Raw genomic sequence first — 27636 nt, 5'->3', positions numbered from 1 at the left:
GGTGAATTAAGGTTATTTATTATATTTCTTTTATTATCAGAGGCCCTTGGGAAATGGAACCCCTTTTATTATTTTTTTTAAAACCGGTGTACAATTTCAGCATATTCTCACTTTTTATTTAATATGTTCTTGTTCTATTCTAAGCAATTTTCATTTGCAAAATCAATTTCACTGAATGGTCATCTCATTACTGTTATAACTCAGTTTAAAAATATTTTTTTTTAGTATATATGGGGTCTTCTTCAATGCATGTGTATGTGTATCCGGATCATTGAATGTTATCCTTGGACAACTTTCTAGTGAACGCCCTAGAACCGTACATAACACTTTTTAAAGTTATTTCGTATGATACTAGTAGTTAAGTTACTCTTCAAAATCGCACCTGATTTTTCTCAACTATAATCAAATTATTTTACAGTATGATGTACACCATTTGGGACAAGTTATAGATAATTTCACCAAAAGTCTAATAAGAATCGTATGAACAGTTTAATGCTTAAAAAAAGGGGGGGGGGTCTTGAATTCTATTTGACAGCTGTAGACATACCGTACTGTTTTTCTTTTTTAACTGGACCAAATCACTTTATCAGTTTTAAATTGCAAGAGTTGAATGATCAAAATTGTGTGGCAAAGGATTGTTGACAAAATATGTGTTATATACTATAATCAACAAAAGAAACGATACAATGCAATGTATTTTCAATATATAATGAAATTGGAAACACCATACCAAGGTAAATAATTCCCCAACTGGTCGAATATTTACAAGTGTTATTTTCTTATCAAAACCATTGATTTAAGGCAAAAATGCTTTTTTTTTGCAATTTTTGTTATTTCAAACATCAGCGTACTTTCACCCAAAAATTGCATACTAGAACTAAAAATTTCAACCTGAACATGCTCTGGTTAAAATGTTGAATGGCTTTGCAGATATTTGAATACTTAATTCTCATATTCGAAATTAAGTGACGGCTTTTGTCATCATTTCCTGCAAAAGAAAGGAGTAAGGGTCGGTTTTGGCCTCAAATTTCAAGTTCATCTGACGAAAGATTTTAGACACTTTTTAAACACTTAAGTGTCTATTTCAGCTATTGATTCAATTAGTTCATGTGAATGATTTTAACTGATTTACTCATTTAAAACGCTCCGATTCTAGCTTACACATGAAAAATCTATCAAATATGCCACAAAATGTCACTTTTCAGAGGGTTTTTGTCAAAAATGAAAGTGGCCGCATCCGTGTTCATCCTCAACCTTTATATATGTTATGTTTTATCATCAAATACAACTTACTTTTCAATATTAAGAATGAACACAAATGCGGCCACGTTTCCGTCTAAAATTTAACTAAAATGCTAAAATTGTGAAGATTTCAGTAATTTAGCAGGGCTTAATGATGCTTGTACCAGATATATGTGCATTGTATTGTCAAAAAACAGCCCATGTTTATGTAACAGAAGCATTCTACTTTCCAATAAATAACTGAAAGTTTGCATTTTAACAATTGCTATATTTTGGGGCCAAAAAGGGGTCTTACTGAACATACTCCTTTGACCCCTTGTTCAATAACACGGTATTTTCTCACATTCCAAATTGGTTATAGATCCTTTCTACTTTCATTTTTAAGCGAGATCGAGAAATCGAGAAATGGAGAAATGGAGAAAGCGAAATCGAAAAATCGGGAAGTCGGGAAATCGGGAAATCGAGAAATAAGGAAATCGAGAAATCGAGAAATCGAGAAATCAAGAAAGCAAAAACGCGAAATGAATTTCTCGATTTCGCAATTTTGCTTTCTCAATTTCTCGATTTCCAGATTTCCTGATTTCTCGATTTCCTGATTTCACGTTTGCAAAGTGAAAGTAGAAAACGCGAAAACGCGAAAAGATGAAATGGCCGCATCCGGCCACCATATAAATTGGAGTTTAAACTTGTGTATCGTTACTAGTATATATGTTTAATGATAACAGGACAAGCTATTTTCGTTGTGTGTCTTTATACACGAAATCTCGTCTTTTCCAACATGACAAATACATCATTGAATATTTACTTTGAACTGGGAACAGTATATCTAACAAATATATATGTTCTAGCTGCGGAACCGTAGCTCATAGGTCCTTATTTTATGAGCTACGGTTCCGCAGCTATATCATTATGTTCCTGCTTTGAACAAAAAATATAATAATTTTTCAGCAATTTTCAAATTTGTTATAATAGAATAGATAGAGTTGAAATGACATTTAAATTATGTTTAAAAATAAACTATTGGTCAGCAGCAGAGTTTTTTGTTGTTGTTTTTTTTTTTTTTTTTTTTTAAATTTGAATATATTTTCGAAATATTGTGCTTTGCAATTACTGCTGAACAATATAAGAGATTTAACTTTTGTTCAAGGGGCAGAGAAACAAAGCGAAGATGCTACTCTTTTGTTTTCCATTAAATTGTATCAAGGAACACACTATATGTATATGTTCTGCATCACTGTGACTGAAGTTGTCTTTCGAGAGTATGTTTAGTATGGTTGATTTGGACCTGATCGCGGTGCGGTAATGTCATGATACTGTCTTATTTAAGGTTTGTTTGATGTGTTTTTTCATATGATTTGGCCATTTGATTAGCCGGGGACTTTCCGTTTTGAATTTTCCTCGGAGTTCAGTATTTTTGTTATTTGACTTTTTACAGTGTATCAGAATTACAATAAAACACTAATGCCATTTCAATTATATCTGATATAGGTGTACTTACTTCTTGAAGTCATGATATTTTTCGTCGATTGATTCAAAAGTTGTCCGGCAATTGAATTCGCCGGAGAAAAAAAAAATATCCTACGAATATTGTCAGTGGAATATAGAATAACTGTTTCGTTCTGTGCTCTTATCATTAAATTAAACTAGAGGCTCTAAAGAGCCTGTGTCGCTCACCTTGGTATATGTGCATATTAAGCAAAGGACACAGAAGGATTCATGACAAAATTGTGTTTTGATGTTGGTGATGCGTTTGTAGATCTTACTTTACTGAACAATCTTGCTGCTTACAATAATCTCTACCTATAATGAACTTGGCCCAGAAGTGACAATGAAAAATATTTTGTTAAAATTTACAAAATTCACAAAATTTATGAAAATTGTTAAAAATTGACTATAAAGGGCAATAACTCCTTAAGGGGTCAATTGACCACTTTGGTCATGCTGACTTATTTGTAGCTCTTACCTTCCTTTACATTATTGCTGTTTACAGTTTATCTCTATCTAAAATAATATTCAAGATAATAACCAAAAACGGCAAAATTTCTTTAAAATTACCAATTTAGGGGCAGCAACCCAACAACGGGTTCTCTTATCCATCTGAAAATCTATGGGCAGATAGATCTTGACATGATTAACAATTTTAAAGCGTGTCAGATTTGCTCTAAATGCTTTGGTTTCAGAGATATAAGCCGAAATCTACATTTTACCCCTATGTTCTATTTTTAGCCATGGCGGCCATCTTGGTTGGTTGGCCGGGTCACCGGACACATTTTTTAAACTAGATACACCAATGATGATTGTGGCCAAGTTTGGTAAAATTTTGCCCAGTAGTTTCAGAGGAGAAGATTTTTGTAAAAGTTAACGACGACGGACGACGACGACGGACGCCAAGTGATGAGAAAAGCTCACTTGGCCCTTTGGGCCAGGTGAGCTTAAAAGTGGCAAAACATTGAGACCATTCATTGGTACTGAAAAATTGTATATATTTAAAAGTAAAGACTCCTAGCCAAATTCTGATGACTGCAAGATGTCGATCGATGTCAGAGTAATCATGTAAGTCCGATTTCGAACATTTATAATTATCATGACCATGCATGCACCAAAATCGGTGCAAAACGAGGTCATGAAAAAGCTGTAGGCTAATAAAAAGATTAGTGATTCTATCTCACTGTGTCTAAAACAATAATATATATATGGGTCAGAATGTCTAAATACGAAAAATTATTCTTCTAAAATGGTACGCTTCAAACGAGACAAAGTCCAATCCTATATATGTACAGAACTAATAAATTTCTGCAAATCGTAAGCAATCATTTTGCACAAAACTTTTTTGGCAACAAGTAAGATGCGGCTTTGGTGTCCTGGGTCTCGTTTCTCTGTCAAAGAAGCTTAAAGGTCTCTTATTTCGTGTAGTAAACTCTAAAACATGTATAACGTTTAATTGCTACTTTGGTTTTGTTTTAAGCAATATATGCGAAAAGCTGGTTGTGAATTAAATATCAAAAGTAAACATCTAACATATAATAGGCAGATTGTTGATTGCAACCACAAAATGACATGATATAGATAATCGTTAAAAAATAGTTGCTTGAATTTTTCGAAGTATTTTTCTTTTCCATTCAAATTGGCAAAAGATAACTTAATATCATACTTCAAATCAATATATCCATGCATGATAGTTAACAACTTTTACTAGCAAATCCTGTCAAGTATATAATAGCTAAAATGGTTTCAGAGCGATGTACTGATTATGGCTTAGTCTGGGAAAACCAGTTTGCACGAAAGGCCTAGCCCTAATAACCTGATTTTTACAGTTTTGTTATATATACATGTACTACTATTTGAGGTTATAAAAAAAATGGGGAGGGGTTTAGTGCTCACAAACATATCTAGCTTAACATAATTATCTGTGTATTTTCTAAGCACCTAATTACAGCTTAAATCATGTCATTTGTTTTCTCTTTTACATTATTTCACATTTTGTTATCCTGGTGCCCTTTACGACCTACTACATAACATATATGTTTCGCCCACAGTTAAAGTCATATAAGTTGACTTGTATAGGTTTACATCCTCATCCTTTGCTGGAGCTTTTGAGTATAGATATTTGCCTGATTGGTAAACATACAAAATCAATTGAACCTTCATTTTCTTATAATAAAAAATAAATAAGAGAAACTCTGACGGAGACAGAAAGGTTTAGAATGTTTAAATCTACTTAGGTCTATTTTAAGACAAAACTGTCAAACGACTTCTTAATGACGAATTTAGTCAATTTGTATACGCCCGTCAAAATTTACGTATTACGGTATACAAATGTCCGGCGTCTGTCCGTCCGTCCGTCCGTCGTACCGTCCGTCTGTCCGGCGTCCGCCTGTCCGTCCGTCTGTCCGTCTGTCTGTCTATTCGTCCGTCCGTCTGTGAGTGCGGCGTAAACATGTCGCACTGTAACTTGCATGACTCGAACGATTTTTAATCCAAATTTCACGAAACTTAACATACCTCTTTCTTATGATGGATAAATCATCTGTATACTTTACACACTTCTTAGTTATATTAATCTCAAGATCTGTAAACTTTTTGGTGATGTTTCGAAATGTTATTTTAGTGTTATTGAGTTGTTGGTAAAAATAGGGGGGGGGGGGGGGTACAGGTCGCGCCGTATGTCAGAAACTATTTATGATTGTTGCATAAATATTCACACACAAGACGACGGGCGTATCATGCGCTCATGGCGCATCTGTTTATTATGAACCTCATACACAATACAAAGCACTACAACATGCAGCCATAGTTTTAATTTAGACAGTGAGTTCTTTACCGTTCTAGAGTTTTGCCGCTTTTTATCTTGAAAATTACAAAGCTTTTATCATAAAAACGTAAAAACATGATTTAGTGAGAAATTGTAATTGGCTTTGAACCAATCTAATTGAAAACCGATCTCTCATCGCTCCCGTTTTCTGAATGTCGCGTGCGGATGTAAAATCATTCAAATTGAACGGGAAAACCAACGGTCTAATCTATATTGGTACATTGAAAAATATAAAGTAAAATAAAGTATATTGAATTGATAATATCACTGTCCTATATATTGCTCGGTAAGATATATATAATTATCAGCTATGAAAATCATAAGTGCATATGTTCTGTTTGTTATCCCGATATACCATATTGATATGTATATGATAGTACACAAATAACATGTCATCAACATGTTATTGACCGTAGTTATTTATGTAAACCAACTTGTTATGTAATGCTCAGGACGGACCAAGCCCGGCATTTTTAAAAGGGGACTCCTAACCCAGACTGATGCTAGAGATACTTTTTTAATTGAATAATATTCAACTATTGAAATTAAAAACAAACGTTCTAACAAAAATCTATTCAAAATCTTAAGAGCCTTTATATTGACCCTAATAGTCTTTTTCAAAAGAGGTCATGCGATATCAAAGCCGCAAGAAAACAACACGATATCAAGTTATCATTTTAAACTTGTAATAAATGGTAACTGGCCAAACTGTAGGGATGGGAGTCTCCTCTCCTCGTTCTTTTAACTGAAAGGATTTTCCACATTGCACCATTACGTCCTACGTTACAGCTGCAGTGGAAAGCCAAATAATACTAATTATCACCATTCGACATTTTTACGGGGCGCCGAATGGGACTCTTGTGGTTTTGTACAAAATTCAATTCTGTCATAACAAAATCATTTTTGTCTTACAAAACTATGTGCTACAGACTTGTTTTGTGAAAACTTAAATTTTGTGATGACAAAATTCATTTGTGTAGACAAAATTCATTTTTGTCATGACAAAATTCATTTTTGTAGACAAAATTCATTTTTGTAGACAAAATTCATATTTGTCATGACAAAAGTCAATTTTGTCTAAAAGGTATGCAAATATAAACATATTTGCATACAAAATTGACTTTTGTTACCTGATATGGAAATTAAATCACAAAAGTCAATTGTGTGAGACAAAATTAACTTTTGTGAGACAAAATTGACTTTTGTGAGACAAAATTGACTTTTGTGAGACAAAATTGACTTTTGTGAGACAAAATTGACTTTTGTGAGACAAAATTGACTTTTGTGAGACAAAATTCAATTTTGTCATTTTTGTTGAGACAAAAGTCAATTTTGTTAATTTTGTTGAGACAAAAGTCAATTTTGTCAATATTGTTGAGACAAAAGTCAATTTTGTCAATTTTGTTGAGACAAAAATCAATTTTGTCAATTTTGTTGAGACAAAAGTCAATTTTGTTAATTTTGTTGAGACAAAAGTCAATTTTGTCAATTTTGTTGAGACAAAAGTCAATTTTGTCAATTTTGTTGAGACAAAAGTCAATTTTGTAAATTTTGTTGAGACAAAAATCAATTTTGTTAAGACAAAAATCAATTTTGTTAAGACAAAAGTCAATTTTGTCAATTTTAATGAGACAAAAGTCAATTTTGTCAATTTTGTTGAGACAAAAGTCAATTTTGTGACGACAAAATTCATTTTTGTGATGACAAAATTCAATTTTGTAACAACAAAATTGACTTTTATGAGACAAATTTGACTTTCGTGAGACAAAATTGACTTTTGTGATGACAAAATTCAATTTTGTAACAACAAAATTGACTTTTATGAGACAAATTTGACTTTCGTGAGACAAAATTGACTTTTGTGAGACAAAAGTCAATTTTGTTGAAACAAAATTCAATTTTGTCAATTTTGTTGAGACTAAACTCAATTTTATCAATTTTGTTGAGACAAAAGTCAATTTTGTCAATTTTGTTGAGACAAAAGTCAATTTTGTTAATTTTGTTGAGACAAAAGTCAATTTTGTCAATTTTGTTAAGACAAAAATCAATTTTGTCAATTTTGTTGAGACAAAAATCAATTTTGTTAATTTTGTTGAGACAAAAGTCAATTTTGTTGAGACAAAAATCAATTTTGTCAATTTTGTTGAGACAAAAATCAATTTTGTCAATTTTGTTGAGACAAAAGTCAATTTTGTTGAGACAAAAGTCAATTTTGTTGAGACAAAAGTCAATTTTGTTGAGACAAAAGTCAATTTTGTTGAGACAAAAGTCAATTTTGTTGAGACAAAAGTCAATTTTGTCATTTCTGTCTCACAAAAGTCAATTTTGTGTAACAAAAGTCGATTTTGTATGCAAATTAGCTCACAGAAACCAAACTGAACTAATTTGAATACAAAATTGACTTTTGTCGCCCAATTTTCAAATTAGGTAACAAAAGTCAAGTCTGTGTAACAAAAATGAATTTTGTCATGACAAAAGTGACTTTTGTCCGCTGATAGATAATTTTGTATGACAAAATTTTAAATTTGTAGTATGATACAAATTTTGTTAAACTGAACTCATTTTAGTTGAACAAAAGTCACTTTTGTCCGTACAAAATTGAATTTTTAGTACAAAATCACAAGAGTCCCATTCGGCGCCCCGTAATTTTGATGTCTTAAACTACTTTAAATAATTGTCTGATTGTTTGCCATGACGAATTTTGATATATTCAATAAAGGTCATAAAACGCTAAAATAATTCTATAGTATACTATAAATTAACAGAGGTCTATAGATCTAAGACTAAGAGTATTGAAGCTATATGCATTTTCAATATCCAAATGGGACCTCGGTGGCAGCCTGAGTGATCTAGGAAAAAAACAAGTTAAACTGAGTATAGTCGAACTACTGCATGTATCACTAGACTGTTACTATTGATGTTGTGAATTCTAATATGGCAGGTGCATGCGTTCGACTCCAATCTCAATTGACCGTAAGATTGTTAGTTTCCAATCGAAGGTCGGTGGTTCTTTCCGGGCACTCCGACTTACTCCAACAAAAAAAAAAGAATAAGAATAAAAATTGTATTAGTTTAAATCCAAACAATAAGATTGTTTACTAAAGAAAGACATATAAATACGATAGAAAGAAAACAAAACAAACATGTATAAAAAAAAGAAGATGTGGTATGATATTGCCAATGAAACAACTCTCCACAAGAGACCAAAAATTATAGAGAAATTAACAACTATAGGTAGCATTGATGAAAACTGGACACCAAGAAATAGCACAATAGTACTGACAGTGGCGTTGAACACCAATCAACTCAATCAACTTTGCAATTTCCGAAAAGTAAATCTGTCGTCAATGTTCTACCGTAGCCTGAGATATAATAGCCATCTATGGCTATATCATATCTATGGGTCTACTGAAATCTATTGTTGACGTCGATTTTCAATGAACTATTAAGGATGTTTATATAGGGCTAGCGTCTGCCCACCTCCTGGTGTGGGATTTTCTCGCTTCGTTGAAGACTCATTTGTGGTCTAATTGTCAGTGTCTCATATATAATCCTTACAAATTGAAAATGTTTTAATTTTTCACAATTAAAGGTTGGAAGGTGAACTATTATGATCATTATATTTTTGTGGTATAAAATCAAAGATTTCAATTCTATTAAATTCTTTTCCCCATGCAACTAAATGACCAACTTGAACATTTTAGTATTCCGTTGATAATTATGATTCGTAAAATTTTCATGCTATTTCCGTCATTTGGTCTACTATTACATAGGATCTACCTACTTCCTGGTCATTCACGCAAAAGAAAAAAGTCAGTTGACTTCTTTTGAACTGTCACTAACCAATGAATCACCAAACTTTTGTAAACATTAATAGATAAATGAGTTTAGTAATAACACCAATAGACGATACATTTCAGCTCGATGCTATGCCTGTTGATATTTCAGATACAGAACCGATAGTCCCGAACAACCCAATAAACGAAGATGACAGGACCAATAACGTGACAACCACACCAGAACCGATCATCCAGTCGGGGACAACATCTGATATTAGTAGAGGACGAGCTTATGTCACAGTAGCAATACTTCTCACCATTAATTTGTTAAATTATATGGACAGATATACTGTTGCAGGTAAATCATAAGTCCAAATAAGTATGGTGTCTTGTAGTTGTTGTCCACAAAATTATGACGTCTTGCAAGGAAAGGTGTCCCAGAAAAAAATAAAAATAGCCTTGCACATTTGCCACTAGGTGTCTCGAAACTGAATGGCTACAACTTTACTTTAGTCTGTACTGTTCCGCCTATATCAGATGACCCACTTTTCAGTGTGAATATCATTTAAATTGTCAGTTAATCCGATGTACTATTATTATTTGTTTATACACATCAACCACTACCTCTATTTACACACGAGAATAAATACATCCCATGAATATATACATGACCGAAACTGGAGCGCAAGTCATTGGACTAAAAGTTCAACATGTACTGTTTTTTTTTTTTTTTTTTACATCAAACAACTTGGACCGTCATGACTGTCTATGAAGACAACTTTGAGCGTCAATAAGAAAACTTGGAAAATTTATAATAACAGCTCAGACTAAGTGTAAAATTAGAATTTTGAAGAAAATAAATGATTAAGGAAAAATAGTGTCTGATGAGAAGTCTTTCACAAAGTTTTGAAGCTGATTTTGAGTATATAAATAACGACAACTCAGAACTTCTGTACAATGGAAGTGTTTATACTTGTATGCATACTTGTCCTCCATTATGTGAAATCACTCAGATTCCTGCATTCCTGTAAACTTTGACATCACAATTCAAAACATTTGATTAACAAAATGTTTGACGTCACAAAAGTCCATTTTGTCAATGCAAAGTATAATGATTTCAAGTGATGGAGGCCATCATGTGGCGGGGAGTTTAATTAATTTTTCATGAAAAATAATTTCTGATGTCAAAAGTATTTAGCTGAATTATATATATAACAACAAATTAATGTAATTAAAAGATTTGAAAACCTTAAAGATTAGTCATATTACGCACAGGTAAATTTGCTTTCTGCTAGCTCTCCATTGTAAATGAATTAATGAAAATTAATGTCCCTTATAAGGGAGACAACGAAAAAGGGATCTCTAATAACCATAATAATAGGGTCAAATAGGGATTGTTGACTAATGTTAGAAGGTTATTTGGAGCAGATCTCAAGTCATATGCAGTGTTCTCCCCAGGATTGTTTTATAGTGCTGTGGTATGCGAGCGATGTTGGATTCATTATCAATATATATATTTACACTTTTGATATTAAGCTGAATTTTTTCTCATATTATGAGACAAAATTCAGCTACATGTAACTATCAAAAGTGTAAATATATATATATTGAAAAAATAAATGAAGCAAATTGATTTCAACCTACACTTTATTTTTGCTTTTTAATATGTTTTGCAAATTCATGCCCAATAAGATCTTGCCATGAAAATAGTCTGAGTTGTCTATAATGTCTATTGGAGGTTTGAGTTGTCTTCATAGACGGTTAGAGTAGATTTATTGAAGATTGTCAGAGTTTTTTCATATTGACAGTCCAAATTGTCTTCTTATAGACATGTTAGACATGTTAGATGGTCCAACTTGGGACAGACACAAATATACACTGTATATATATTCATGATATTGTTTTAACAAAAATGTGAAGTACAAAAACATAAGAAAAATGAAATTACATTGAATATATGTTCATGCTGTTTGTATGCACATTTGTGCATACAAAAATAGATCTTTTGCACACACATTGATCATAGTTACATCAGTGCCTAGCAGTATGCAGGCAGAAAGAAATCTGAATTATTATGAAGATGGATAACAATCACATTGTAGCTTTATCATTTCAAATTGAAATTGGTAACAAATTTAACACATACAATGTAAGTTGTAACTGCAAACTTGTACAATTCCAAAGCTGCATTTAAGGATGTTCACTTCTCAGTTTCAAAATAAATAACTTTTTATAAATCTAGTATGTATTGAAAGGGAATAAATTGAGGAATCAAAAAAGCAAAAAAAATATAAGGGTCAATGGGCTTGTTTTCGAGATATTAGCCGTTGGAATGTTGACAGGAACATGTTCTCTCTTGATTTTTCATAGCTTTATATTTGACCTGTTAAAGTTCAGCTTCTCAAATACTATTATGAAATAAACAAAATTTTACAAATAACTTATGTTTATACATGTAAAAGATTTATGAAAAAAAAATGGGGGTTTGTTGAGAATTTTTTTTAAGACACCCAAATGGATAAAACCAGAGGATTCCGAAAAATCCGATAAAAAAATTCAAAACATGACAAGCAGACATCCTTAAATGGACCCAAATTGATACATGAAGTTGTATTACATTTGTCTAACTTTTGTATTTTACTTAGGCCTAAAACCCTGCCATTGTGTGCATAATTTATCGCTGTGTTAAAGTCGCAATGCTGCATTTGTGATCTTGGGCATGTTGGCCTGTTTCCATTCATTTTTGTTAGGTTGTTGTCTCTGACACATTCCCCTTTTCCATTTTATTTTTCTAGGTGTTCTGAACCAGATACAGACTTACTACAACTTAGGTAATGCAAGTGATGGCTTGCTACAAACAGTATTTATTGGAACCTACATGATTTTCTCTCCTATTTTTGGTTACCTTGGTGACAGATATACCAGAAAATACATCATGGCAGGAGGCATATTTTTTTGGTCATGTGTTACTTTAGCAGGATCCTTTGTTGACCAGGAGGTAAGAACATGAAAAAATGCATACTGTGGATTCATTTAAATTTCGTTGGTATCAATATTTGTGGTTTGAAGAAAAATGGTATATTCGTGGATATTTGATTTTGTGGATTTGCCAGTCTCTGCATTCAAAGCCTATATTAAGTTTGAAATTTGTTGACCATTAAAATTCTTGGTTCACCTGAACCCGTAAAACCCACGAAAAATTGGTATCCAACAAATAATAATGAATCCACAGTATTATATAATAAGTATGTCTGAATCAGTAAAAACTCTGCAACAGATCATTGTATCCATCAGATCACCAGTGATGGTTATATAAGACTGAAAACACATTCTGTATATATAATTTGTCTTAATAACAACCCTACAATGTAATATCTGTTAATTTGCAGAAGCAAATTTTTTTTTTTTTATCTAGCATCGTAACACCGTAAATAATATTTAGGCATGAAGATGAAATATTACAGATCACCTGAATTATCTATCTTAGAGGATTGTACATATAAATGTATAATATATATATATATATTTATGTACTGTCAACTTAAATCAATATACACTATACCTATAACACACCAAATTACGAAATATCAGTACTGCAGATGCAAAAAGTAATTTAAATCAGAATCTCTACACAACTTAAAAAAATGTTGTATTGCAAGGACAAAAGGACAAACACAATCTGCTGTTATACACATAACAAAACAATAGACCACTTTCTAGTTATGTCCTTCATCAGAAAAAAATATCAATTTGGCGTGCTTTATGACATCATTGATAGAGGGAATCGCCTGTATCCCTGCACTATTAATGTTTATCAAGCCTCTTGGTGATCGTCACTGTGTAGTATAAACAGGAAATAATGTTTGTTCTGTAGGAACTTAATTACAATTCCCTAATGACAGCAGTGCTGATAGTCAATTATAAGATATATTCGGCCCAGTAATTTGTTCAATATAGCATCATATTTTTCCAACAGCTGGTTCAATAGAAGGGATGATGCCCCTAAAAGCGTGAATCATGTTCATTGAAACCAAAGTTTTTGACAAAAGAAACTGCTATTTCTACTCTCTATCTTTACTGTGTGTAAACTGAATGTTATGGAATTGATACACAGCATTTATAACCACCAAACATATATGTATATATATAAATATATCAAGTTAGAATTTGGGTGGTGTCACTTTCACAGTTTTTGAGTTACGTCCCTTTATAAATTTCTGCATTTGCCATATATATGTTCAACTTAAGGCATTTTTTTCTTCTTCTTATCAGTAGCTTATATATATAATGTTTATCAAAATAATGCAATTTTTTAGAAGCTTACACCATCCTTTTGACATCTTACAAACTGTGACCACATGCAAGATAACGACCTGAATGTTTTGAATTTTTCTTTTGTGATTTTTTTCCAGCATAAGTTATGGTTCTTTGTTCTACGAGCTGCAGTAGGAGTTGGAGAAGCTAGTTACTCCACCATTGCCCCTACATTGATAGCTGATTTATTTGTGGGAGATCTTAGAACAAGAATGTTGATGATATTTTATTTTGCCATACCTGTTGGCAGGTTTGTACTTATATTGGTTTAAAAATTACTTTTATAAACAATCACATCTGAAAATCTGTATTAGGTAATATAATAGAATTATAGTTTTAGAAGTTTTAAATTTTAATTCAGCTTTTTCATAAACAGAATATTCTGTTATTGTATGAAAGGACTACGGAACAGGAATTACTATACAATTTTAAAAATGGATATTCTTAATTCAAAAATTTTAAAAATGTTTTTCATGACCGCAAAAAATTTTGCAGTCGTATATTGGTTTCACATTGTTGTCGTCGTAGTTGTCTGCAGACATCTGGTTTCAGGATAATTACTTTTGTATCAGTTTATAGAATTCTATGAAATTTAAACACAAGGCTGATGACCACAAAAAAAAGGCTGGGATTGATTTTGAGGGTTATGTTCCCAACAGTTTAGGAATAAGGGGCAAAAACTTGCCAAAATTAGCGTTTTTTCCAGACAATTTATACTTGTGGAATGGTGTATTGATCTCTCTGAAATTACACCATAAGTTCCCATACCACAAAAGGATGGTAAGAATTGGCTTTGAAAGTTTATGGCTTACACTGTTTTGGAATTGGGGGCAAAACAGGGTGTCCTGGTTAATATTAAAGCAGTGTGAGAGAGGTATTTAAAATACAAAGTTTTGAATTACCTCCCTTACACTGCTTTTAAATTATAAATAAAGAAATGTTGTAAGGTCTGAGGTGATAAGCTGTCAATTTATTTTTAGAAGTTACTTTTTGAAAAATGGTGAAAAATGGTAATTTAATTTAGCCATGATTATGTATGTCATTTTCTATTTTTGAATTAAGACTTATGATGTATTTAAATGGTTTATTATGGTTGCAAACTCTATTGGAAAAAAAAATTGGGGTAGAGGTGGTCAATTCGCAACAGCATGGTGTACTGGACAGAAGCAAAAAACTGAATATAAATTCAAATCACATAACAAATTCAAGTTCTATGACTTATAGTTATTATGTGTCAGAAACCTATTATGAGTCAAATATTTAATGACAAACCAAATTCATCCCCTTATCAAGTGCAAATATTGTGTCCATTTTTGCCCCAACTGTTTTAGGGTTTGACCTCTGCAGTTGTATCAAGCTGAGCTTGGCAAATCAATTCATAACTTAATTGTTTTATGTTTTATACAGCTGTACGAAAGCATTTCTTTTATAGGAATCTTACTTTAAAGTAACCATTTGCAATTGTGATAAGAACTGTGAATTGACACTTCAGGTATCTAAATTTAGTATTTCAAGAAGAAAATTATCATTGTATCTATCCTAATGACTGCAAAGATAACGAAAAACATGTTGATCTATAAATTATTTATGACTGCAATCCTTTAAAGTGTTGTCAATGTGCTTTTTATAATTTTTCACTTATTATGTATTCAGTATGTAATTGTTTATGTTTTCTTTTTCAGTGGTATGGGATACATTGTAGGATCTAACATTGCAGAGGCATTTGGTCACTGGCAGTGGGCATTAAGGGTAAGGTTTATTTAACATACTGTTAAAATTATGCTATATTTTTAGCTCATCTGGGCCAGGGTATGCTAATTTTCGGAAAAATAAATCTCACTTTGTACCTTGAAAATTTAACCACATACATATGTACCTGTATGTGAAAATGTCTCAGCTTCAAAACCAGTCATCATACATATCCAAGTTAAGAATTTGGACTGAGCTATGTACAGGAAAAACATTACATTACTGCCTATGGGAAAACAATTAAGGATATTGACCCTGATAAATTTGGTTACTGTAAATTCAGAAATTATTGCGTGCATTTATTATTGCGATTTTGTCATTTTAGACTTAAATGCGATTTTAATTATTACGATTTTGAGAAAAATCCTGTTAAATTCATATGAATTATTATCAAAATGCGAGTTTAAATTAATGCGTTTACAACTCAGTCGCATTTTTCGCAATAATAAAAACCTCGCAATAATTTCTGAATTTACAGTAATCTTATTTGAAGAAACAAAGGACATGAGGTATCAATCTTTGACAACAAAATAAACAAAAACTTCTAAAAAGCAAAATAACAGTGCTTTTATTGCTGTTCTTTGTCTCATATTTACAGCTAGGCCTTCAGATATCAAATGTAAGGTAAAGGATGAAGGACTGGTGATGTCTTTTGGTAATTAATTTGTATTCAATACCTGTTTTCATATAAACCACAACATGCACAAAAGTTTTACATTTTTATAATCACATGGTTTTTATAATTTATAAGATATCACAAATATAATACAAAATGAATAGCATATATATGTTTATTCAGCAATTTTAAAACTTAGATTTTAAAACCTGTGAAAGTAGACCAAATAGTACCAAACATATATTTCTGTGTCCCTTGAGTTCTTATGCAAACTTTATCCTTTGGTGCCAGTTGTAGTACTATACTTTGTGTTGCTGTCATCTGCTCTGTGGTTACTCCTCTTGCTCCGGCATGATTGCCTGCAATTTGTTTTCCGTTGTGCATAATACTAGTAAAGAAGTGTTTGCTTGCTAGGGTAGTTGTTGTCCATGAAAAAAAATAAAGACCTTCATAGGGGGCAACAAAGTGACCGTTACTAGCATCATAACCACTGCCAGTATTAGTGATGACTGTGTCATAAACTACGTCTCCATCCAAATTCTCTATTGTTTTTGAACATCTCACCAGAAATGCAACCTTTTTATGATTGTCTAAAATGAATAGAAAAAAAAAAATACATTGTAAACATAGCCAGAATTTTCTTAAGAACTGTCTAAATTTACTTACAACCTTTGACCTTCGAATAAATTTAAATACCGTATATTTTGTGTACAAGTTTTTGTCTCCCCTTGAAGGAGTCAAAAAGCAAATCTTAAGTATGCTGTTTCTAATGGCAACAATGTATTGGTTTGTGATTTAGTCTAGTTTATAGTGATCCACTTTACTATCAAAATTGCACACAGGAAATACATATCACTGTGTCAACATTTCATATAGTTTGGTTGCTATTTTTTTATGCACACCCCTCATCCGCAAAATATAGCTAGTAGACAGTGTCCAAATTCTAGTTTATGAGAAAAAAAATAGCAAAATGCATACTTTTTAAAATTACACAGTGTAGACAGTGTTAAAATTGGACTAAATGAGAAAATAAATTGCAAAACAAATTACACAGTATCTGTATAGGCAAGTGTAGATATTTAATAACCTACTGGAATTTGTGGATCCACAGTTACCTCTTCCTTCTGTACTCTCAACCAATTTTAGCTGATATTGAATACTTTTCCAAAGGTTGGCATTTTTAGAACATTGCTTGTTAGCAATTACAGCTGTGCAAAGGGCTACCAATGCAATTGTTTTGAAAAGACTGAAAAAGTGAGAAAAGCAAAACGGTTTTTTAGTGGAAGAAGACGTCAAGTCTTCTGAAGACTTAAGGGGCCGACCCTTGGCATTGAGTCTCTGTATGCCGCATTCGTTTCTGTGTATTACAATTTCAAAACAACTTAGATTCCTGACACCGATTTTTACACATGATTAGGCATCTGAATCATTTAATTTGTAAATTATGATTGTAAAACAATCACTATCGTAAATATGACCCTTTTATTAATGTAAATTACTAGATTTCATCTCATCCACATGAACGTTATTTGTTTACTTGTAACAAGATGTTTTAACTGTAGATATTTGTATTACGCATGCGTGAATTTGGTATCGGGACAACTCGCCCTGTTTACAAGTTCGCCCTTGAAGTTACGAATTTGCAATCCTGCAGACAAGAAGATTTTGTTTTTATATAAATAAAAAGGATATATAAAGTGTTGTCTTTATTCATGGTTTTCTTTTGTCATGTGAATTAGATGCCCTTCGTAACATACAAGTGAACCTCCCGTTTAGGAGCAAAAACTCCCGTGTATGAAATTTTTCAGACTCCATATTTGAACATTTACTACTGTACGGGTGTAATTGACACCTGTGTTAAATTTTACCTGAACATCAAAGAAGATGTATAATTATATGGCTTCACTTGACAACTTGGGTGTCAAACATACTGGTAATCAACGATGTTTACCTCCGGCTAACTGCCGTTGTGTTATCAAAACGATGTGTATTGGGAATATTGAAATACTTTTTTGTTACTTCCCTTTGTTTTATCCTGTTTTCAGTTATTTTGCTTTTAAAAATGTAAATTGTAAAAAGACTAAAAATGATTAATATTTTAATCAAATAATCATAAAAGGATGTTGATTAAATGAATTTAAATGATTTTGGACAAATAAAAAAATTAAAATTTGTAAATTATTTTAGCAATCTAGACCTCCTTTCAAGGATTAAATTGAAGTTTATATAATAAATTTGTTTACATCTGATTAGAATTCAACATACAATATGTGCAACTAGACTAATAAAAGGTCTAGTAGTTAGATCCTAGTAAAATTTTGAAAGTTAAATTTGTAAATGTTAGTAAATAGCAAGACATTTTACACTGTTTTTAAGTCTTTTTAAGCTTTCTACAAATATGACTTTCATAATGCTTAAAATCCATGCAGTACTAGTGTTAGTGTATGTTATTTTTTTAATTAATTTACGATGTTGCAAATATACATGTGGAGCTTATTTCTTTCTTATTTGTCTATACATTTACAAATGATAAGGAGATGGAGACACGAACAAAAATATATACAGATAAGATATATAAATATAATGATTCATTTGCAAGCAGTGAACAATCATTTGTCAAAAACAAAACAAGAAACAGATTCTTCTTATTATTTTATTTAATTCAAATAGAGAGGCAATAAGGGAACTATAAACATTACAATTTGATGGAAATTTGATGAAAAAACACAATTTCTACATCATTTGGTTACATTAACGACAAAATTTATGTCGATAAAAAAACATGATGTTTTGACCATTCAGTACTTAATAGATGCATAGTTCTTGGGGAAAAGTTTCATCAAATAATATGAATATAAATGACTTTTTTTGTGCTCATTTTTTTCAGTGGGTTGTGATGATCTTCCAGTTAGGTTACCCTCATTTGGAGTGTTGTTCCCAACTTGTTAAAGGTCCATCTTTGTGCATAATTCAAAATTGCAAATTTCAACAAGCATCTAATATTCTTAATCTGGAAAATAAACCCTGGTCTGCTAGCTTCATGTATATTTTTTCTACCGATTTAATATATAACTAGAATCATGCAAACAGACTTAAGGAAAAGGCATGTAAGTTCATCATACAAATATGACACTTTTTCTAGACAATCCAGATCTTGCAAAATACGTCGCTAAAAATTGTAACCTTTAAAATTGTTGTTGTGCAGTAAAAACCCATATGGAAACTTTCAAAAGTTGGCAGGTATGTAACAAGTCTTACTATTTTTATGCTCCATTTATGGGCAATATGTTTTCTAGTCTGTCCGTCCGTCCTGCTTCTGGTTATAAAGTTTATGGTCGAGGTAGTTTTTGATGAAGTTGAAATCCAATCAACTTGAAACTTAGTACACATGTGTTCCTCTTGATATGATCTTCTTAATTACTGCCAAATTAAAGATTTTACCTAATTTTCATAGTCAACTGAACATAGAAAATGATTGTACGGATGGGAAATCCATGTACTTATGACCTTTTCTTGTTTGAAGAAAAAAAATACATTTTAACGATAATGGAACAAAGCAGCCTGGGTAAGTGGGGGCTGCTTTTATGGTAATTCAAGTTACCTTTTATTCACCTTCTTCCACTTCAGAGCTATCAGCTCTTTGATTCAGCAATTGGTTTAAATTTCAGCAATTGGTTTAAATTTCAGACAAGCTTGACAGTTTGATTTGATGAAACAAAGTAAAATTTGGTCAGAATTTTTAATGAATTGCAACTGTGAAGAGCAACACATACAATCAAGTCACAGTAAATTTATATTATATAGAAAATCATGTAACGAGTAAAGAAATGAATTTCAAAAAAGTTAAAACATTAGGTAGAAGAAAATATACATTTGACTGTGCAGCCTATTTGTTATTATTATACAATTTTAAAACTTAGAAATAAAATTGCCCTACCTCATGGTTCCACTAATATGTTAAAAAATGTTAATGTTTGAATACAGGTTCTGAAACTGTTTTCGTCCAATCTGAAATTTTATGTTATTTTATATGTTGCTGGGTAACATAAAACATCAGTTGAGACATGCAAGTTTTCCATTAGTGATATTCAATATTTCTGTAGAACTCCCTTGTCCAATTCTTGGAAATGATAACATTTATCATTCTGTAAATTTGATAACATAATTTTTTGAAATGTCTGCAATAAAACAGGGCAGATCCAGGCATTTTTAAAAGGGGCTCCAAACATATTTTACAATTCAAAAGCATTGATTGTCCAATAAAAAGGGGGGTCCAACCATATGCTCCGATTCAAATGCATTGATCGTCTGAAAAAAAGGGGGGGTTCCAACCCCTGGAACCCCACCCCTGGATCCGCCACTGCGAAAGTCCCAGTATGTGAGACTTAGTATTGCTATCTGGCAATGTCATACCTTGTATGCAGATACCTTACGTGACTAAGTTTCAGTCTGTACTATGTTCATTGTCTTTTACCTTATTTTCATGGTTCAGGGACTGCTTGAAAAAAAGTGTTTATGTCACTTATTATGAGTAATAGGATATTAGTATTTGGTATATGGATTCCTTGCAATGCCAATATGTCTGTCAGACAGGCTTAATCTGACCTCAACCTCATTTCATGGATCAGTGATCAAGGTTTAAAAAAAAAAAATCAGATACCATAAGCAGTAGGTCAACTTTGTTTGGTGTATGGATTGATTAATAGCTTAACAAGTTTGTCTGGCAGGTATCAAGTGACATTGACCTCATATTCATGGTTCATTGGTCAATCTTCAGTTTTTGTGTTTTGATCTGTTTTCAAGTATGGTAAGCAATACCTTAACTACATTTGGTGTATGGAATATTTGCCAGGTATACGTGTCTGTCTGGAAGGGTTTATATTTCTTTGACCCCATTGTCACAGATCTTTAAAAATTTTAAGTTTATGTAATAGTTGTAGTAAAACCTTCATATTTGAGACTCTCAACATAAAAATCAATGGTGTCAGAGTAAAGCATACAAGATGTATATATATATATGTGCGTGTGTGTGTGCACTTTTGTTTAATCCCTGTTGTTGAAATATGATTTAAATTTTGCATTTATGTTTTATATTTCAACTTTCAGTTTACACCCACATTGGGTATGGTATGTGTGATATTAATTGTGTTTGTCTTGAAAGAGCCACAGAGAGGACATTCTGAGGGAGGAAGAAATCTACATAATACTACATTCTGTAGTGATCTCATGTATTTATTTAAAAAGTAAGTATTTATAGTTTATTGTTAATCATCTCAACGATATTGATTTTTTGGCTTGAGCCAGCATGGCGAAAGTAATAAAAAGCAATTGTGTTAAGATGACCAATGATAATTTGTTTATCGCTATTCTACCTATGAAGAGGTTGATAATTTCCTGTCAATTTCATTAGCAAGGCCACTTGCGCCCTTCCTTTCTAGTAATAATTTTCGTATCACTTGACTCCACTGAGAAAGAAAATTATCAGTCAGCAAGATCAAATGAAAATTTCCTAAAATAGCGACAAACAGTTTTAAAGAGTTTTTTGTTGAATTTCAGTTAACAATGTTGGCATCTTTGCTTTGCAATTGAGTGTGTGAACCATCTCTTTTTATCTCCCTTGATATACTTCCCCATTATGGAGTTTTGCCATATTGGGGAGCTTTGTTCCTTAAAAAGATATCCATCAGTAAAAACAAAAAGTTTTTTTTATAGATTTAAAGGAAGTTTTGAAGTAAATGGTAAACTAACTTTGAATCAATTAATTCTTTAACAAGCAAAAGTTGGACCTTGACTTTGATTATGCCCCCTGCTGCTATTAATTTGTACACTTAATTGTCGGTACCTACAAATGTACCTCCAGAATGCAGTTTCCCTTCTTGAACTTTATTTTGCCTCAAACAACTGTTATGATACACAATGCTTATTACCACCACACACAGATAAAGTTCAGATTTTGGATGATTGTTGTTACTCTTGCTTTTTTTATTTATTTCAATTCTTATGATGTTTGCACAATGTTTTATAAAAATTTATTTATGCATGAAGATAGATTTATATACCAACTTGTTTATTCGTATAATATTACAGTTTTGTATTTTCATAGACAGTTGTATGAGTCAAAGTGTGATAAAAGGAATAAAAATTATAAATGGAATGTTTATGCTATTCTAGCTATTTAAATGACTAAGGATTCTTTAAAAATTTTCTCATACAACTGTCAAGGTTTAAATTCTAGAGAGAAGCGGAGAGATGTATTCGAATACTTAAAATCAAAGCTCTGTCATATTTACTGTCTGCAAGACACACACTTTACTGAAAAAGATGAATCATTTATAAGAAACCAATGGGGAGGAGAATGCATTTTTAATTCTTTTGCTTCAAATCAAAGAGGAGTTGCCATTTTATTTGCAAATAATCTTGATTTTAAAATAAATAAGATAAAGAAAGATGATAATGGAAATTTTCTTGGTGTAGATATTTCAATTGAAGGTAAAAATATAACACTTGTTAATTTATATGGACCAAATAATGACTCACCATCTTTTTATAATAAAGTTAATGAAATAATAGAAAACTTTAATTACCAACAAGTTATTCTGACAGGGGATTTTAACTTAGTTCAAAATCAGGCATTAGATACATACAACTATCTTAATATAAATAATCCAAGAGCAAGAGAAAAAATCTTTGAACTTATTGAAACTTATGATCTAATTGATCCCTTTCGAGAATACTACCCAGACAAGAAACGATTTACATGGAGAAAAACTCATCCTCTGAAGCAAGCTAGGCTTGACTTTTTTCTTATATCTCGAAGTTTCTATCAAAATGTAAAAGAAGTAGAAATTCAACACAGCTATAGATCTGACCATTCACCTATAGTTCTACACTTTAAAATAAGTGATTTCAATATTGGGAAGGGTTTGTGGAAATTTAATAATAGTTTATTGTACGATATGGAATATGTTAAATCTGTTAAAGAAAAAATAAAACAAGTAAAAGATCAATATGCAACTTTAGTATACAATAGAGACTCACTGGACCAGATTGATTGCTTAGATATTCAATTTACAATAAATGATCAGCTGTTCTTAGAAACATTAATGACAGAAATTAGGGGTAAAACAATTTCCTTTGCATCATATAAAAAGAAAGAAAAAAATAAATTGGAAAATGCTTTAATACATGAAATTCAAAAATTAGAAGAAAATATACAAACCACAGAAGCTCTTGAAGATCTCAACCAAAAGAAATCTGAATTACAAATTTTAAGACAAGAAAAAATGCGTGGCCACTATGTTCGCTCAAAAATGCAATGGGTAGAAGAAGGAGAAAGATCCTCAAAATATTTTCTCAACTTAGAAACTAAGAACTTTGTTAATAAAACAATTCCAAAACTAGTCAATAATGAAGGCTGTTTAATAAACAAACAAGAACATATTTTATTGGAAGCTAAAAACTTCTATAAAAATTTATATTCAAAGAAAGATACAATAAATAGTGTTGATCTCAATAAGGAAATTCCATTTTTAGACGTTCCCAAGTTAACAAATGAAATAAGGGATACCCTTGAGGGAAAAATCTCCTATTCAGAATTAACATCTGCTATTAAAAGAATGAAAAGTAACAAAAGCCCAGGATCTGATGGATACACCAGTGAGTTTTTTAAATTCTTTTGGATAGATTTAGGTAAATTTGTTCTTAGATCAATCAACTATGGGTATAATATGGGTGAAATGTCAGTATCCCAAAAAAGAGGGATAATTACTTGTATACCAAAGGGAGATAAACCAAGACAATATATGAAAAACTGGCGACCAATAAGTCTTTTAAACACAATATATAAACTAGGGTCTAGCTGTATCGCAGAGCGTTTGAAGTCTATTTTATCACTTCTCATAAATAATGATCAAACAGGGTTCATTCCTGGTAGATATATTGGTGAAAATACTAGACTAATTTATGATATTTTATTGTATACAGAAGAACATGATATACCTGGTATTCTCCTCCTTATTGATTTTGAAAAGGCGTTTGATTCAATTTCTTGGAGTTTTATTGAAAGTGTATTAGACTTTTTTAATTTTGGGCCTTCTATTAAACATTGGATCACTACTTTTTATACTAAGATTCAATCTGCAGTAACTCAAAATTGCCATCTCTCAGATTTTTTTGAGATTCAGAGGGGCTGCCGACAAGGGGATCCCCTATCACCTTATATATTTTTACTATGTGCAGAAATACTGGGTATACTTATACGAAATAATGACAAGGTTAAAGGAATCACTATAGATGACTCAGAATATCTCATATCACAATATGCAGATGATACCTCTCTTATACTTGATGGATCACCTGAATCTTTGGATGCATCTCTCCGTACTCTAGATAAATATGCAGATTTATCAGGTCTCAATATAAACTTAGACAAGACCAAGGTTGTTTGGATTGGGAAGAAAAGGTTTAGCCAAGAAACTATGTGTGTCAAGTGGGGATTGGAATGGGGTTCCAGCAGATTTACACTTCTTGGGATAAATTTCTCAGTGGATATTAGTGAAATTGAAAATTTAAACTATAACCCAAGGTTAAAAGAAATTGAAAACATTATAAAAACTTGGACTAATCAAATACTCTCACCAATTGGAAAAATTACAGTGATAAAAACACTTATAATATCAAAATTAAACCATCTATTCCTATCCATACCTAGTCCAAATAGCACAAAGCTGAAACATTTTACTGAAAAAATATTTTCCTTTATTTGGGATAACAAACCAGATAAAGTCAATAGAGACACCTTATCCAAACCGCACTGTTTAGGAGGACTAAAAATGATAAATATTGAAAACTATATAAAAGGTCTTAAATTAACCTGGATAAGAAGAATTAATAGAAATAATTCAAAACTAGTAAAACTATTCCTCTTTTCAGAAAATTTGAATTTTTTGGAAATGCAATATCTTGGTCCTTATAAAAAGTTGAATAATCCATTTTGGAAAGAAGTATTTGACGCTTGGCAAGATCTACAAAATGTACAAAATAACTGTCAAATTAAAACATGCCCTTTATGGAAGAATGATAGAATAAAGATTGGTAACAATCCAGTACTATATAAAGATTGGACAAAAAAAGGGGTTTGGCTGATCAATGACTTGTTACAGGAAGATGGAAATTTTATGACTTTTGATCACTTTAATAAGGTATACAATATTAAAACTAATTTTCTCACATATCAAGGCCTAATTTCGTCAATCAAAAAGTATTTAAAAGAATATCAAATATGTCCAAATGACTTAAAGAGAGAAAACGGTCCTGTTTTGCCCTCAGTGTTAAAGGTTTTTTTTAAATCCCAGAAAGGTTCAAAAGATATGTATAACATTTTGAATGGTAACAAATCAAATCCTAAACAAAAATGTGAACAAAAATGGTCATTAATTCTCAATGCAAACTTCAATTGGAAAAATATTCATGTACTGCCCTTTCATATAACAAAAAATTCAAAATTGCAGTGGTTTCAATACAGAATAATACATCGAATCTTAGGCACAAATGAACTCCTCCTTAAAATAAAAATTAAAGATACAAATATTTGCAGTTTTGGGTGCGGAGGGGTCGAAACAATAGAACATATATTCTGGACGTGCCCATATATATCAAAATTATGGGAAGACCTTAACTTCTGGATATTTGAGAAGACAGAAATAGAACTAACTTTAAATATTGATTTGGTTTTATTCGGTATTTTAACAAAAACAGATAAAAATGATATAAGAAACATAATACTTCTGTTAACAAAATTCTACATCTATAGAAGCAAATTAGCTATGGAACAAACCAATATAATAGCACTTAAAAATTATTTGAAGGAAAACTTATTGATAGAAAAAAATATATTCTATAAAAATAAATTACTCAGTAGGGCAGAAAACTGCTGGAACCCCTGGACTCCTTTACTATCACAAAAACAAAAAAAACAAAAACCATATAGACTTCACATATATTGTATATATTTCATATCCAAACAGCCTCTGTCTTAAAAATAAGTATCTGCAATGTATCAAACTATTTTTTTAGTGTATTATACACTAAAAAAATAGTTTGATACATTGCAGATACTTATTTTTAAGACAGAGGCTGTTTGGATATGAAATGGAGGGGCGCCGCGCCCCGCCCCCGAAATTTTGCGCCCCTCTGCCTTTTTTAAGCGCCCCTGCGCCCCTCTGTGCCCTTTTGAAAAATAGTTTAAAAAACGATCTTTTTTCCTCACATCGTCGCCATTTTGTTGAGTTCTTTATACACACACTTCATTAAGACAACAGATTAAAATTGTTGACACTTGTTACCTGATTATAATCACCTATTTGATTAGAGTCAATTACTTAATCAGGTGAAATTTACGACCCTGTCTAATCCCTTTACCCTGAAGCACCAAACATCGAAGTTAAATAAATTGATTATTTTAACACCTGACGATGCAAAATATAATTTATAAAATAAATGTGAACGGTGTTCATTTCTATTGTATTTGTTATTTATTATGTCATTTAAGAAGAATCATTCCAATAGGTCAACACGCAAAATGCATGAAACATGATGTAACTTTGACCTCCGTAGCAGAGTTCAAAAAATTTATGGGTCACTGAATATTCACAATTCAGATCGTTTTTGTTTTGATGTTTTTATTTTTGAAACTGATCTTTCAAACTAGTTTTAATCCAGAAGAAAGTAAAAACATTGCTTGACTGTACCTTAAGTTGAATATCTATGTCCAAATTAAATTAATTAAAACTGTAATCCATGATCACAAATTGAATGCTTTGTTTACAATTGTTCAAAGCCATGTGCTTTTTGGCGGGAAAATTCGGGAAACCCCTTATTAACAGGAAACAGTTACATTTCATTGTTATTTATAGACAGTAGGAATTTCATTTTGGAAATCATTTTGATTACAACTTCTAAGATTTATTCATGAAAAATTATAATAATTTCTTGGGGTGAAACTAATAATACTTTTTTTTATTTATTAAAATAATTTACATCTAGGGGTATGGAAAGGGGGGCTGTTTTTTTTTGTTTTTTTTTTCAATAATATTACAAATATATATAAAGTTCACCAGTCTGAAAATACATGGTTAAATGGATTTTAATTCTGAAAAACTCATGTTTATTTAATTCCTTTATTATTTTCATCATAATAAGAAACAAGCTACATGTATAAGGTATTTCAAACATATATTTTTGGCTTTTATATAAGAACATTCAAGACTATTAGTATGTATGTGCCTGCAGTAAAAACAAACCTGTTAGAGCCTAAAAAATTCTACAGGGCCCTTGAAAAAACTTTTGAATCCAGGCTGGCCTTCAGAGAAAATGTTAAGTATTGTTCCTGACTGTATTGCAGATTTATGTGAAGTTTTTAAACTGACATGCACAATTCATTTCACAAGTGTAATAAAAATAATTCTACAAAACAACGCAGCGCATTGCGTTGCAAATTCATCTTAGACCCACCATGCATCAAGAAATATGTCTTTATGTGGTAATATTAAGTATTTGATTTTTTTTCAGTGAGAACGCGCTAAAGTGCCCTTTTTAAAAACGCGCCCCTCTATTTTCAAATCCTA

At 31.5% G+C, this 27636-nt stretch overlaps 1 protein-coding gene across 2 annotated transcripts in view; it reads left to right on the top strand.

The window, feature by feature from the left end:
* LOC134680919 (protein spinster homolog 1-like) overlaps positions 1-27636 on the top strand; it is a 44002-nt gene that overhangs the window by 5523 nt on the left and 10843 nt on the right. For both annotated transcript variants that reach the window (XM_063540221.1, XM_063540222.1), the window contains exons 2-6: positions 9503-9691; positions 12129-12331; positions 13746-13897; positions 15330-15396; positions 21119-21255. In XM_063540221.1, the coding sequence (XP_063396291.1) occupies positions 9503-9691; positions 12129-12331; positions 13746-13897; positions 15330-15396; positions 21119-21255 (748 nt within the window). The remainder of the gene's footprint in view (positions 1-9502; positions 9692-12128; positions 12332-13745; positions 13898-15329; positions 15397-21118; positions 21256-27636) is intronic.

Source organism: Mytilus trossulus, chromosome 8, assembly GCF_036588685.1.
Source record: "Mytilus trossulus isolate FHL-02 chromosome 8, PNRI_Mtr1.1.1.hap1, whole genome shotgun sequence".
Lineage (NCBI taxonomy): Eukaryota > Metazoa > Mollusca > Bivalvia > Mytilida > Mytilidae > Mytilus > Mytilus trossulus.
Note: the sequence above shows the minus strand (reverse complement) of the source record. Positions and strands in the feature narration are given on the sequence as shown.